Source organism: Oryx dammah, unplaced genomic scaffold, assembly GCF_014754425.2.
Source record: "Oryx dammah isolate SB20612 unplaced genomic scaffold, SCBI_Odam_1.1 HiC_scaffold_9, whole genome shotgun sequence".
Taxonomy (NCBI): domain Eukaryota; kingdom Metazoa; phylum Chordata; class Mammalia; order Artiodactyla; family Bovidae; genus Oryx; species Oryx dammah.
In genome coordinates, this window is record NW_024070193.1 from 15,088,692 (window position 1) to 15,102,704 (window position 14,013).

A 14,013-nucleotide genomic window follows, 5' to 3' on the forward strand; every position below is an offset into this window, starting at 1 on the left:
AAAGGGGTGGGGTGGAGACAGGCTTTATTTTCACTCCCTCATCCATCAGTCATTAACGCTTGGCTTTGTTAAACAGAGTGAAAATTGTGTTTTTTAGCATGATTCTGACTCTGTTGTCTCCTGGCTAGAGGGCAACCAAATCCCCTAGCCCCTTGACTTTTCATGTCCTCAAGTGCCTCAGAAAGAAAAAAGAATCAGAAGGCCCTGATACTTCACAGGGCTGCTGTGTGAATTAAACTGGAGAATGAAAATTAACCTGACTTGTAGACCTTAAAAATGTATACAAATATAACTGGGCACACCACCCTTGTTGGTGGCATTTCATAGGTTGTCACTATTACAACAATTTATTTGATACTGTGCTAAGACCAAAGGCAAAAGGGTGTATGTAAAAAAGGATCAGACAGTGTGTTAAACCATCCTTAGTTATTTTAACATCTCTGGGCTATTCAAAGCTATGGTTTATACCTGTCATTAAAATACAGATGCTGAAACAATTTTTCAAATGATATTGTTCCACAGATACAGTAGTTTGCAGAATCTGGCTAGTGGGCGACCAAATTCCCTAGCCCCTTGACACTGTGTGTGCATTTACGTTTAAAGAATGTTTTCAATTCTGTTTTCTGTGGTTCCTTATATTCTGAGTGCTGCAAGTGCCCGGGGCATGGAAGTCCGACATGACCCTTATTACATCAGTTCAAGAAAAAAAAAGGCAATGGTGTTTAAGCAAGAGAAAATGGATTTCCCTGCTTCCAGACCTTTCAAAGTTGGCCATCCCCTTTCAATGGGGGAGCTAAAGAGCTGCCTCTTAGACAAATGTGACCGGATTAAAGCAGCAAGTTGAAAAGGAATCAACCCTTCCGCGATGCCAAGATGAGTTACATCTACAAGCTGGGGAGGGTAGACTGTGTCTGAAAACCCCTGTTGACTCAAAGGATGCTGCAACAAATCTCTTAATGAAACCCTAATACTGCACACAAGGTTTAAAACTAAGAGGAACCAGTGAAAGGGGAGAAAAACAACTTTATCCAAAATAGAGTAAGACTGAAATCTTCAATAGGCTCAAATTGCCTTTAAGGAAAAACCCTTTTCTAAGAGGAGGATCCTGACGCATTAAGCAGCTCTGTCTTTTTCCCCAGATATGAAGACCCTAGCTGGCAGGGTTTATCAAATCATGCCCTTGCATGCTGACATGTAAGGAGTTAACATCACACCCAGATTACACAGCTTTGGCAGTAACTTGCTCATCTGCACAGCCAGCTTTCCTAAGAGCTGTGTCACCCCACCTCCCTTCCTCTCCTGTGACTGAAATGGTTGGGTGAGCACATAACAGCTAGTAAGGAAGGAGCAGGTAAATACCTCCCACAGCAGTGCAGACATTTGTCCTCATTTCTTTCCTACCTGTGGCCTCACAAAGAGCCATGACAGGGTCATTCCAGAGCTTCTGCTCTTAAAGCAAACAAACAAATAAATTACCACCTTTATTTCCCAATGGTGAGAAATCACATATTCCTTCTGGCTTGCGTTTTAGTAGCTTTGGGGATTCTTTGAGGGATTAAAAAAATGACATCTAGCTATCTTTCTACTTCATTTGCTTGAAAAAAAAAAATCTGCTGAGTTTTAAACACAGCATCTTCCAATCCACTTGCGATAAAAGGAGCATCTGAAAAGGGGCAAGTTAGCACAAGAAAAAAAAACTTTGTAACACTGTGTGGTGAAGGATGTTAACTAAACTTATTCTGGTAATCATTTCACAGTATATCCATATACCAAATCATATGTTGTATATCTAAAATTGATACAATGGTAAAGGTCAATTATATTTTCACTTGTGAAAATTAACTGTTTACAAAAAGAAAAGAGGCAAGTGGATCATAAGATATAGTTCAAGATGCATTCCAGGATTTCTCTGACTCCGATGTGGAGAGGACTGGCCCAAGAGTAGGAACAGTTGAAATCTCTGGACCCTTCTCCCATTCAATAAACATTAGTCCAACAAGACGTTTCTTCATAGGTTTTGAATTTGAAGGCTTCATCCCTACTTGAAGCCAAAACCCAAAGCCTTCTTCCAAGAAGTGGGCCATGAAATTAGATTTGCAATGCAAAGCACCTCTATCGTCTCTTGTTTAGTCAAGCTTCAGACATACTAACTTGGATGGGAAACCGATACTAAAAGCCTATGACACGTAACTTCTCTTATTAGGCTACCGTCATGGGGAACAAATTTCTTTTTGGTTGTCCTGAAACTATACTTTAGCAATTCTGATACATAGGAGTCAATTTTTCTTCTATGTAGGAAACATGAAAATGTATTTACACACACACACACATATATGTATATATAATGAACATTCAAACACTCACACAGGGGAAGTTAGGGAGAGAAATTTCTAGTTAAACATGATCTTGAGAAATTCTTCCATATGTGGAAAAGTCCTCGGTTCGTCTGACATGTAGCTATACATACATATATACACACAGGACACTATGTATACATTTATCCCACATTCATTTAACCTCAAAACATAAAATAAATTCTTTTTTTTTTCCCTCCCTAAGCAAAAGCTAGGAATAACAACTCTATACACAGAATCCATCTTCTGGGGGCAATGGAGCAAGTTAAACCCCTCGTCTGTTTGTTAGAATTCAAAGGGCTGCACTTTGGCTAATCTGCTGGTGAAAGTGCAAGGAAAGCAGGGCATCAATCACAGAAGCCCGTCCGGCATCTCACAGAAAGGGCGAGTGGGGAATCCAGAGGCCTGGAGTCGGGTCTCTGAGAAGTAACAGGGCCCGGGGAGGGGCTGCTGTGACTGCTTCCTTCTCTGGGTGGACAGTGAGACTCTACGAAGCCCTGTTTCCCAAACATAAAATCCAAGCGCTCGGGAGGTGGAAGAAGAGGAGAAAAGCAGCAGGGGTGGGGATGCTTACAAGACAGATCCGGGACCAAGAAACTCATGCGGCTTGGAAATGTTGTTACCTTTCTGCAGCCACATCTCAGTAAGGACCTGCTGGCTGGAATTTCCCCTCCTGTAGGAATGCTCTCCAGGATACAGACTAATTCAATCTGGAAGCTCAGGTGTATGTAGTATGGACAGAGGTGCGAGGGTGAGAGAAGAAGAAGCTTGTTTTTGTTTTTGGATCTAACTCTACCTTATGGCTCTTTTGCCTGTAAGAAGAGGGTAGAGGGGACATGTTTCGAGACCAGAAATGTCAAAACCAAGGTAGCGAGTGCTGCAGCCTCTCTGAAGCAGAGCATAGGTGCAGTCGGCATGGGTGAGATCACTGGGATAATTTTGTTGTATCTTAAAATATAATCTGTATATCGACCCCATGACCACTAATTTGAAAAGAAAGCCCAAGTCTATGTCTGGGTTCTCTAGTGAACAAGGTATTTGGCAGCTTATGGGAAAATAGTACGTGTCTCAAGCATAATCAATGGGAATTTTCAGCAGAAAATGGCAGTGGACATTCAGTGCTCTGAAATGTGTCCAGTGGTACAAACTCATGTTTCAGCTGGGAGCCAACACATGCTGGGACCACAGAGTAAACAGGAGTGGCAGAGAAGGGACCCAAAGCCACTATTTACATCTGCAGGTGGATTCTGGAAACTGTCAAGTGGAGTCAGTAACATGTAGGATTAGGGCGATCAATTTTCTAGAAATAGATGAGAGTGGACACCCTGAAGTGGAGGATGTACAATAGCTAACCCAGCTCTGTCACAATGAGGCCACTATCTGAAAGCCCTCCAAGAGCCCTGGCTGGTCCGATGGCAGCCTCGAGCCAAGGGCAGCACCCTCTAACTGTGCTCTGGGGGCCTGACTGTTCCCGGGCCTTGTGTGTACACAGGCTCATGGGTGAGCGAGCAAAGGAATGTGAATCCTGGTGATCCACCGCCCAGGGCCCACTGTAACCCAGAGTGATTTCTCTCCCTCTCTATGCCAGGCACTCTACTCCTTGAGAGCCTCACTCTGGTGCCTCGAGGGCAGTGGGAGAGCTGTAAGAAGCCACATTTTCACTGGCACAGTGATAGAAGGTATGGAGAAAAGTAAAGGGCAGGGGGGATGGGGGAAAATGAAGTGAATATCACAAACAGAAGAATGGAGATAATGCTGATGAAAGCTGGGGCCAATGGAAAGAGAACCGATGGGATGAAATTCTAATTCAAATTTGAAAACTAAACCAAAATGAGATAAAATTTACTACAACTGGACAGGAAACTGAAAATGCACATTTGCATTTAGAGGAAGTTGATATTGTAATTAAACCATATTTAGTACACATGGTTACATAAACAGATCCATACTGACATCCAAGGAGGTTTGCCCCGGGGACAGCATTCAGAGATCCAGACCCTTCTCTGGGGCCTGTTCATTTGCAGGTATGTGATTCTGAATAGATATCAGCCTCTCTGAGCTCCAGTGTCCTTATCTGTGTAATGGGGATAGTCCCATCTGCTCTTCTTATTTCCCAGAGGTACTACAGGAAGAACTCATTCAGCAGACATTTATCGAGTGCCTACTATGAGCCAGACAGGTGCAACTATGCTTTGGAATATGTAACAGAGAGTATGAATATGACATAAAATTCAATCAAAAATTCCCATAATAAATTTAATAAGTGTTATGCCTCCATGCTCCTGGACTCTGGAGCCATCCTTTACAAGTAAGATTTCTATAAGCAAAATGTGAAATTTAAACTCTAATTGGGATCTGAAAGTCTTCAAGGTAGTAAAAATTCCTTGACCTTTCCAACTCCTGTGAGTGAGTGAGCATTTATATTCAAAGAAAGAGCCAGAGAGAAGAGAGACAAGTTCTGGGCTATGAAAGTGACCACATATTCTGGGGTTCCAATAAAAAAAAATGTTTAGGTTTTTGCCAGTTAGGTCCCCACAAATTAGAATCAGAGTGCCAGATGCTTTAACAATTGGAGGTACATTTTGCACCAAAAAGAAGTAAGATCCAGGCCTTTAAAGACCCAGCATCCAACCCAAGCACAGTAGTGCAAGTTCCAGAAGCCAAAGGTCAACCTGAGCGAGTCTGGTGTTTTGAGTCATCTGAAGTGTGGTGCTCACTCTGATGCCATGCTTTTCTTATCCATGGGGTTGGTCCATACCGGGGAGCCACTGGAAGGAGTCTAATGAACTACGACTATAAAAGTTATACAATGCCTGGGAAAATAAGTAAAAAATCTTGGCATCCTGGATAAGGCAAGGAAAGATGCTACTTAAAAATAACAGATAGTGATGATGGCAGGTCCAGAGGGCATTTGGGAGAAGCTGAGTTTCCACTCAGCTTTTCTAAAATTGGTCTTGGTAACTTTACTAAAAATAAAACCACTAACATGTCTCCAGCAGGTACAACTAAGTCTTTGGTCTTAATTATTTCTCAGAGCTCACCAGCAGCCTGTGTCATGGGAAATATTTCTTGTCTGCTTGCGTGCCCACTTCTTGGTTTGAAAGGTTTCTTAACACATTACTGAGACTTCTCTGAATGTTGTACTTGCACATATTCAATGACTATGGTCATAGGTCACAAACTATTAACTGCTCCTTTCTTGGGTGGGGGTCTAGTTTGTTGGACTGACACACCCCACTGAATTCTCTTACATATTCTCCATATTTCCTTCCCCTTATCACATGCATTTTCAATCCCTGAAGAGATGTGCATATATGATTATTCTCACTTTCTTGGGTCCTCATTTTTATGATGGTTCCTTTAACTGCAATCAATTGATTTTTTTGGTGGTATAACTCATGCTCAGATGTCATTGTCTTGAAATAAAAAAGTATCCTAAGAGGTGAACACTCTCATTTTCTGCTATTAAACCATAAGGAAAATTTGCCTCAAAAGTCTATCTTTTGATGTACAACACCAATGGGCACTGGATCAGCCATGTTTTAAGCTGGGTAATCTTTTTCTACACCTGATACTCTGAGGACAGTATTCCTCAGAGCACAGATGCTAGTTGAAAAGAAGAAGAAAAAAGATTCCATGATCAAGTAAGTCTGGGAAATGCTGGGTTAAATAAAACTGGAGAACTTGCTTTCTTATATGACTTTATAGATCCTTTGATCTCTTAATTACACCAAGACTCTCCAAGATTATGTTATAATATGCAACACTTTCCGCAAATTCTTTGCCCACTGATTCTTTGTTTCAAACCTTCCTCATGGGACTAATGTTCCAAAAGTTACTTTGGAAAAGGCTAGTCTAGACTTATAATCCTTGGATTCAGTTTCTCCCAAGGAGAAAGCAAAATCATAGTAAAAGAAAGAGGGTCAGGGAAGAAGTGGAAAAAGAATCTAACTCTGCAAGTACCTGGAAATAGTTAAATTGAGTTTCCTAAGGAAAAATGAGTTTCTCTGGGAAAGTAGCAAAGTGGCTGATTTTTTTCTTCTTCTTCATTTTCATGTGCTCTGACTTCTTAATAAAGCTCAAAAGTTAATGTCAACACTTTGGAGCTCCTCTTCTACAAGGTATAGGTGGTCAACGCTCATGGCCACAGGAAAGTTAGGGCTAAAAGATTCATGGGAAGGGGATCAGGAATCCCTCAGAGAGACCTTTCCCCTTTAAGTCGGTTCATTTAATAGGGGTACGTCATGAACACTTAGTTCAAATCTCATCCAAATCAATCCATTATTCAGCCTCTAATATTGCCATGTACTGATATAAAGCTGTCACTGTCTCCTAAGAAGTAGCTCCACTCCATACATGTTAGTATATACGCTTACACAATTATGTGTCGCTTTTGTAGTCAACTGGGAAAGACTTTCCAGCCTTTCAATGACTGTCACCGATTGGGATGTAGATTTATAATGATGCACAACTGATACATGAGTTGGTGAATATGAATCTCCATATCCCACACAGGGGGAAGCATCATTGTCCAGAGCAGGAATACCTGGTCAGAAAGGTTAACCAGCCCAGGGAGGTCTTGCCAGCTCCATCTCTGGAGTCAACCTCCTCCTATGAGGGCTCCCAACTTGAGTCTTCTCCTCTGACTGAAAAAATACACCAAGGGAGTATTACAGCCATGCTGACTCCAATTTAAAGTCACAAAAGCTATCCTTCTGATGAATGATATTTCACTTTCACAGTGAACCCCACTGCAGTTCCTAAGTCATGGGCCCCCTAATTAAGTTAAAACTACCTATTATCTGTCTTGTTCTGACTGACATTATCCCGAACAGAAATGAATGAGACATCAGATTTTTGCTCAAAACCAGACAGCAAACTCCTTGAATATAAGGCTATTATCTATTATTCCCTTACCTAAGCCCAGTAAAGTGGCCATCATGGGATAGGTGCTCCAAGCCTCGGTTGAATGAGCAGAGGACTCCCAGCTCTTGAGGGCCTCCTCCTCTCAGTGGGTTTTTGCTCTGAGGAAGAGGATGACCCTCTCTGCCTCTATGTTAATGGGTTGCTTACAGTACTTACTGAGATGGAGAAGGTGAAAGTGGAAGGTCATCACCACCTTCCTAATAATTGGCAGCATACAAGAGGTCCTGACCACGTGTGTTAGCCAGACATTTCTCAAGGAATGCTAACTCTTCTGTGGAGGGCACCACATCGGAGCAATGATCTCTGTCTTATAACAATCACTAGTGTCTGTCAACAAACAGAAGTCAACCAAACAGGCAAGTATTCTAGTTTAATGATTAAAGAGCTCTAGAAAAGTATCTGGAAGCTATCTTTTATAAAAAAAATAAAAATATAGCATTCACAAGGCAGATAAATTTGCACTGGTACTGTGTTTCTAGCATGACACCTTAGCGTGTGTGTCTCAGTGATGAAACAAGACTGTTATTTCAGCAGGTGCTTGTGTGACCCACCCCCCCCCAGTTTGGGTCCAGATCCTTTTTTCTGCCACTATGGTGTTCTCTGTTTCGGTTTCTCTGGGGGAGAGTCCAGGGTGGTCTCTAGTACCAATAAAATCTTACACTCATTTCCCAAGGCAGAAGGTCAAGGAGCAAAGGGCAGGGATCAAGAATGAGAATGAATTAGCAGGATGCCAGGTACACTGGGGTAGGTGACTTTGGGAAAGTAGTGATGGTGAGGGATGTGATGTGAGGGATGATAACTGACTAAATAAAACCAAATTAAACCAAAACCAGACATTCAAGAAAACGACATAAAATCAATCTTGCTTTCCACTTTGCTGATTTCCAAACTGAGAACCCTTTTTGAGAGTTAATGACATAAACCGGTGCCTTTCTGCACTTAGCTTCAGAAACTAAGATGTCCTGTGTGAACATCCTTTCCAGGGTTGAGGTCTCTGAGGGCAAATGTTTCCCAGGACAAGGACAGGGCCAAGCTGGGGGTGAGGATCGCTCTGATTGGAGCTACCTTACTGCACAGTTCCATGGGGTATGTCTTATGTTGTGACCTATATAAATAGTGCCCTCTGGAATTGTACCACTTACTAGTAAAATTCCTGGAGACTTGGAATCTAAACTTCTCTTCCAGGATGCTAGCAACATGAGGTAAAAAGGAAACAGAGTTATCTGAAAAAATTTTAGGAAGTCAGTAAGCACCCCTTTCTCTTGTAAATAGTGAAACGCCTCCTCACACACCTCTTGCTCCTCACTATTTAGAAATATATAACAAAGGCATTCAGATGATTCCATTCTATTACCTATGACCTCACCTCTCTTGAAATTTTTTGTATAAGTTACACTACTTTTTTAAAAGGTCACAGTATGATAAAAGAGGAAACACTATTGACTATGATATCCTAATTTATATTTAATTTCATAATTTCCATAAAATTTACCTTCAAGAATTTTAATGCTAAACATGTAAATAGTTTTTGCATTTGGCGGGTGAAGGTGAATATCACGGAAAACTGCAGGAGAACTGTGTTTTTGTCAAGCCATCTCCTCACTTCTTTACTTAGGTAAGCGAGAAAATAGAGTCCAAATCAAATAAACCGGATGCCTTGACTTCACTTGCTAAAATGCAAGCAAAACTCATCTCTTTTCATGTAGTTTTACCCCACTTTTAATTTGCATCACTAAGGGATTTTCTAGGACAGTGCTCAGCAAACTCACGGCTTCTCTGATTGCCAAGCTCATGGAAACAAAGTGCTTTCTCTTAAAACTCTGAAAACAACATTCCAAAGTAACCCACCATTAATACTGTGCCAGCAATAGACTACATATCTATGAAAAAGAAAGGAGAAGAGGAAAGAAAATGCATAACATAAACAAGAACAGACAAAACCTTAAAGAGGAAGGAGAAAGGAAAACATTTAGATTCCTTGAGTGATGGAAATAAATACCAAAGCTATTAGTTTCAGTTCAAAGAACATATCACTTTATGCTGTTTATTATTTCTTGAGGATTATTTATTTTATCTTAAAATATCCAAAGGGTAAAAGGGGTCTTAGAGGTAAGCAGCAATGACACTGACCTGGTCAGGAGAGGGCCTGTGATTGGAATGCTGCGACCTCCCAGGGGAGCGGTGGTGGTGGTGGTGATGGTGGTGGTGGTAATGGTGGTGGTCCTCATCGTAGTTGTCCGCCATCAGCTTCATTCTGTTTTGGGTCTGCACGGAACACAAACCAGGGAAGATTCCATCAGCAGCTGGAAGACCAGCCCAAGAGGGTCAGGGCATGATTACAACACCTGTAGGGCTCCCATTATTCTTTTTTTAGGAACAGAGATTTTCACTTTTAGTTCGATGGAAACTTAATAAAGAACACACCATTCGATTAGCTTTGGTGACAGAGGTTCTGTCACATCACTGAATCCGCTATGTTGTCAGATAGCCACTCATAGACATAAGTGTACTTCCCCCACTTGATTTAAAAGCCAATAAATGGACACATGCTAAAGTGCTTTGTGTTATCAAGCGATCACACAGATCCATAGTAAGCTTGCAATAACATACTGCCAACCATCACATCTTATGCTCTAGAGCAAGCAACAGAAGGAAGCCCTGGATGAAAAGATGGGAAAGACCTGGAAGGAGACAGAGAGCTACAGACAACAGTCGTCCTGCAAGACAAGGCAGAGAAGCCCACCAAAAGGCTGCCAACTGCAAAAATACTGATGGGGCTGGTTTGTTGCTAGGATGACTTCTAGGGCAACGGCTCTCTAAGGACATTTTAACTAATATCGTTCTTTAGGGAAATTAAGGCAAAGAAAGCGAAGTTGATGGAGAAGAGTTAAACACTCTAATTTTACTCCTTGCTATGTTTGTCACATGAGGCAACTAAGTGTCAGAGTTAAACTCCAAGGGCTACAGAACTATATGGTTTTATTATGCAGGGCAAGAAAGAGACCAATGATCAATTGAGCTAACAAAGGTCACAGAATCCACAAAACTGCCTGTAGTCCATGGAGAAAGGCAGATAAAAATATGGAGCTCAGAAAGCCGGGAAATGTGGATACTCCAAGTATGCGCTTGGCGATAAGGCCAACTGGGTTCAACCACCTCTTCACTGGCTACATGGTCTTTTGAGAGTTAACTATTTCAATGCCCCAATTTCCTCAACTTTCAAATGGGAGTAATAGAACCTCTTCCCTGGGGTTGTTGTGAGGAGAAAGTATTGTGAAGAGAGTGGATTTCAAGTCAGTCCAGGATCTGGTACATAATGGGCTTGAAATAAAAGTCATGCTGCTATTACTATTGTCACTGTTTACTGGAAGACACTTCTCCTTCTTAATACATGTTGTTTCCTCTGTTTGTGACACCTGCCCCAGCCACCTTTCCCTGCCTCTAGTTTCTGTGTCAGGCTAATGCACAGCCTTTTCCTGACCCCACCCTGGAGACCAGGTGACATGTACTTCGTGCTTACCACACCTCTCTAACCACGGATTTGTCCGTCCATTTGTCAGTAAGTTGAGGCTGCGTCTTTCATCAGTCTCTCTCCAGCGTCTAACACGAGGCCAAGTAGATACAGATAACATTATACATGTTGCTGTAACAAGTGACTCAGAGAAAGAAGAGGCCATAATTTTGAGGGCCACTGTCATTCTAGAGGTGAGCAACCCAACTGTCTTCAGCCAGGGAAGGTCATTAAGAATTGAGGACATCTCGTGAGTTGCCATAACAGCCCCACTGGTGACTCGTGACAATGAGCCATCAGCATTTAAAAGAGCTGAAAGTCAGAGTCTGGCAGAGCATTCAGACAGTTGGAATTTTAGTATGTAACATAAACAATACTCGGATAACAATTCTGGACCTAGCAGTCTATTCTTGTAGTGTTCTTCATGTATGATCTAATTTATCCTCAAAACTTTCCTGGGGGGAATTATTACTATCCTCATTTATAGCTGGAAAATCAAGGCATAGATTTTCAGTCTCTTTCTTGACATAGAACATGGAGATATTCTGGACCTTCCAATTCTCAGTCTTGAGGCCTTTCTCTTTGCCATGTTGCTAGCAAAAAAAGGCAAACAGCTGAACAGGTAGAAATAGCTTTCTCATAAATGCGTTGGTTCTGTTAAGTTTTGGAAACTGACTTCACATTCCAGTTCTGTAGGACAGAGGATGTCTCATGATTTATTTACTCCAGTTTTTTAAATGTGTACAATATTTGAAAGGCCCTAGAGTGGACATTTAAAAAAAATGCAAGTATATGGATAAAGACAATAAAAATAGAGGGAAAGAGCCACCTAAAAAAAAAAAGAAAAAAATCCCAGGCAACCTCTGGCAGCTGATAGCATTTCCAGCCTTCACATGTCCACTTAAAGTGTCAGAAGACCCAACGGACACGTTATATGCTGTGAGAAAGAGCAGCCAGTGGAGCTGTTGCCGACCAAATGCTGAGACTCCCCTACTGGCCTGTACTCGTGCATGAGATTGTGAAATGTCGTGTTCACACCTAAAATTCCAGTATCGTCAGGAGCCTGTGGTTTTGAACTCACGATCTAATAAATCTGGAATTGTTTCTTCTAAAAGAATTCCAAAAGTCTGAAGGGAGTTATAAGATCTGCTATGGTCAAGAAGAAAAGGACTCACCCAAGAATGAGTGATGAAGCCTAAATGAACAAACAATAACCCTGCTATTGTAAACATCATAATGTCCTTATCCTTTGGGGAAGCTCCTGTGATTTTATGAGATTATTTTCTTACCAGTGACAAGCTTAAAGCTCCCTACCTTTGAACTGTATCCCATAAAAGAATGTACAAGCTAAACAAGATGCTGTATGCGGTCCTAAATGTGTCTGCTGAAATGAGGTGTTGGAGAATAGGCATGTCATGGGATAAAGACTGTAAATGAATGATGTCATCTTTCCAATTTGGTGCTGAAATATAAATAAACCACGTTGTTCATGTGAATACCAGATCTGGGGGAAATGTACACACAGCAATTGTGAGCGGAAGAGGCTTCTTTTGATTAGTCTGGACTGGAAGAGAAGAGTGTGAAATGGAGATGAAAAATGAGAGTTTAGCCTGATACTTTAGACCATTTTTATTTATCTAGCTTGTAGCATATCCCCTAAACTGTGACCGATTGCTTACAGGCTGGTTTCTAGTTTTCCCTTCCGTAAAAACGTTTGACTGATCCTGCTCACTTAATTATCAAATTGGAAATGGAGCTCTTGATGTTTTTTCAATCTACACTACTTATCCTTATCTCCACCCAATTATATTGGTTTCCTAACATGCCAAGAATGGTCTTATAAGGATAGGAAGCTATGAATAAACACTCCCTAAAGGTGGAAGGAAGAAAAATTGCAGAAAAATTTTAACGACTGGAACAAGGATAATACTTGCTCAAATAATTTCAAACATGTTCATCAGATGATTCCATGTGTAATGGTTCACATATCCATAGCCATCAGATATACAAGGTGCCCACCACAAAGCCTTAGACAGCACATCTTCCAGATAATCAAAAGTGAAATTCCAGGAAAGCTAATACAGAGTTGGAGCGAGATGGCTTTCCACGGCACTGCTCTTGGGAACTAATGGCCTCATTTAGTAATTCACGAAAGCCCGTTTTTATTTCCTTTTCAGAGTTTACCAAACTGCTGACCTGACACGTTCACCTTTGGCTGTGTTATATTTGTTTTATTATATTATGTCATGACTGCTGAGACAAATCTAATCAGATTTCATTTTCTACTTCCTCTTTCTTTCAGACGCCACCTTATTTCTCTGGGGCAATAGGTTCCTAACAGCTTTCCTGCTGCACTCTTGCCTCCAGTCGAACATGATCTGTAGTCAGAGTGACATCAGACCTCTGTTACTACCTGGCTTCAGCTTCCCAGAGACTCCACACTGTCCCCAGGAAAGAGCCCCATCTCCTGCAGAGCTTATGAAGCTCTTGCTAGGTAACTGCTGTTCACCTCCCAGCATCCCACCTTCCCCTCGCCTGCCCTGGGACATGCTGCCCTCTGCTCCTGTCTTGTCTTTTATCCTCTTCTTCTACCTGGGCTATAACCATTAGTTCTTCTAGTCTTAGCTTCGCCATTATCACCTCCAGAACCACCTTCCTTAAATCCACCTTGGAAGAGATTAAGTGCCCTTCTACTGCCTTCCCCAGAATTCTACTACTTCCATCACAGCACTTATCTCTATGAATGGTAAATAACTGCAGTCTTTCTTGGCTTTCTCTGCCACTAGTTTGAAATTCTCTTGAGGGAAAGTGCTAAGTGAGAATTACCCTTGGATTCATCACCTACCACAGTCTGATATATAAAAGGTAAATGTATGTTGAATAAATGTGTAAGTGTATGAAGGAATGAATGGAAAGGATACTGGCTATTTGGAAAAGATAAAAAAGAAAAAATACAGAATTAGCATCTATGATGAATCAGTTGAGTATGTAACTCTCATGTGATAGTTTAACTTTCCCCATCATGCCTTTGTTTTTGGTTGTTGTTGTTCTTGGACATGAGCGAACAGGACAAATGTACAGTTCTGGAACTGTTACAAAAGTCAAGTTGTTCTTGTTTGAGAAATATTCTGTTCTTGAATAAAATGGACCTACTGAAATACTTCATGTCTTTGGGTAGTTACATCATTAAAAATAAAGAGAGTGGGGGTGTCATGAGGTTCA

The 14,013-nt window shown here is 41.3% G+C and overlaps 1 protein-coding gene across 5 annotated transcripts in view; it reads right to left on the bottom strand.

Moving 5' to 3' along the window:
• The window catches only part of ERC2 (ELKS/RAB6-interacting/CAST family member 2), a 900,269-nt gene that overhangs the window by 85,675 nt on the left and 800,581 nt on the right, over positions 1-14,013 (bottom strand). For all 5 annotated transcript variants that reach the window (XM_040246394.1, XM_040246393.1, XM_040246396.1 and 2 more), the window contains one exon: positions 9,411-9,545. In XM_040246394.1, the coding sequence (XP_040102328.1) occupies positions 9,411-9,545 (135 nt within the window). The remainder of the gene's footprint in view (positions 1-9,410; positions 9,546-14,013) is intronic.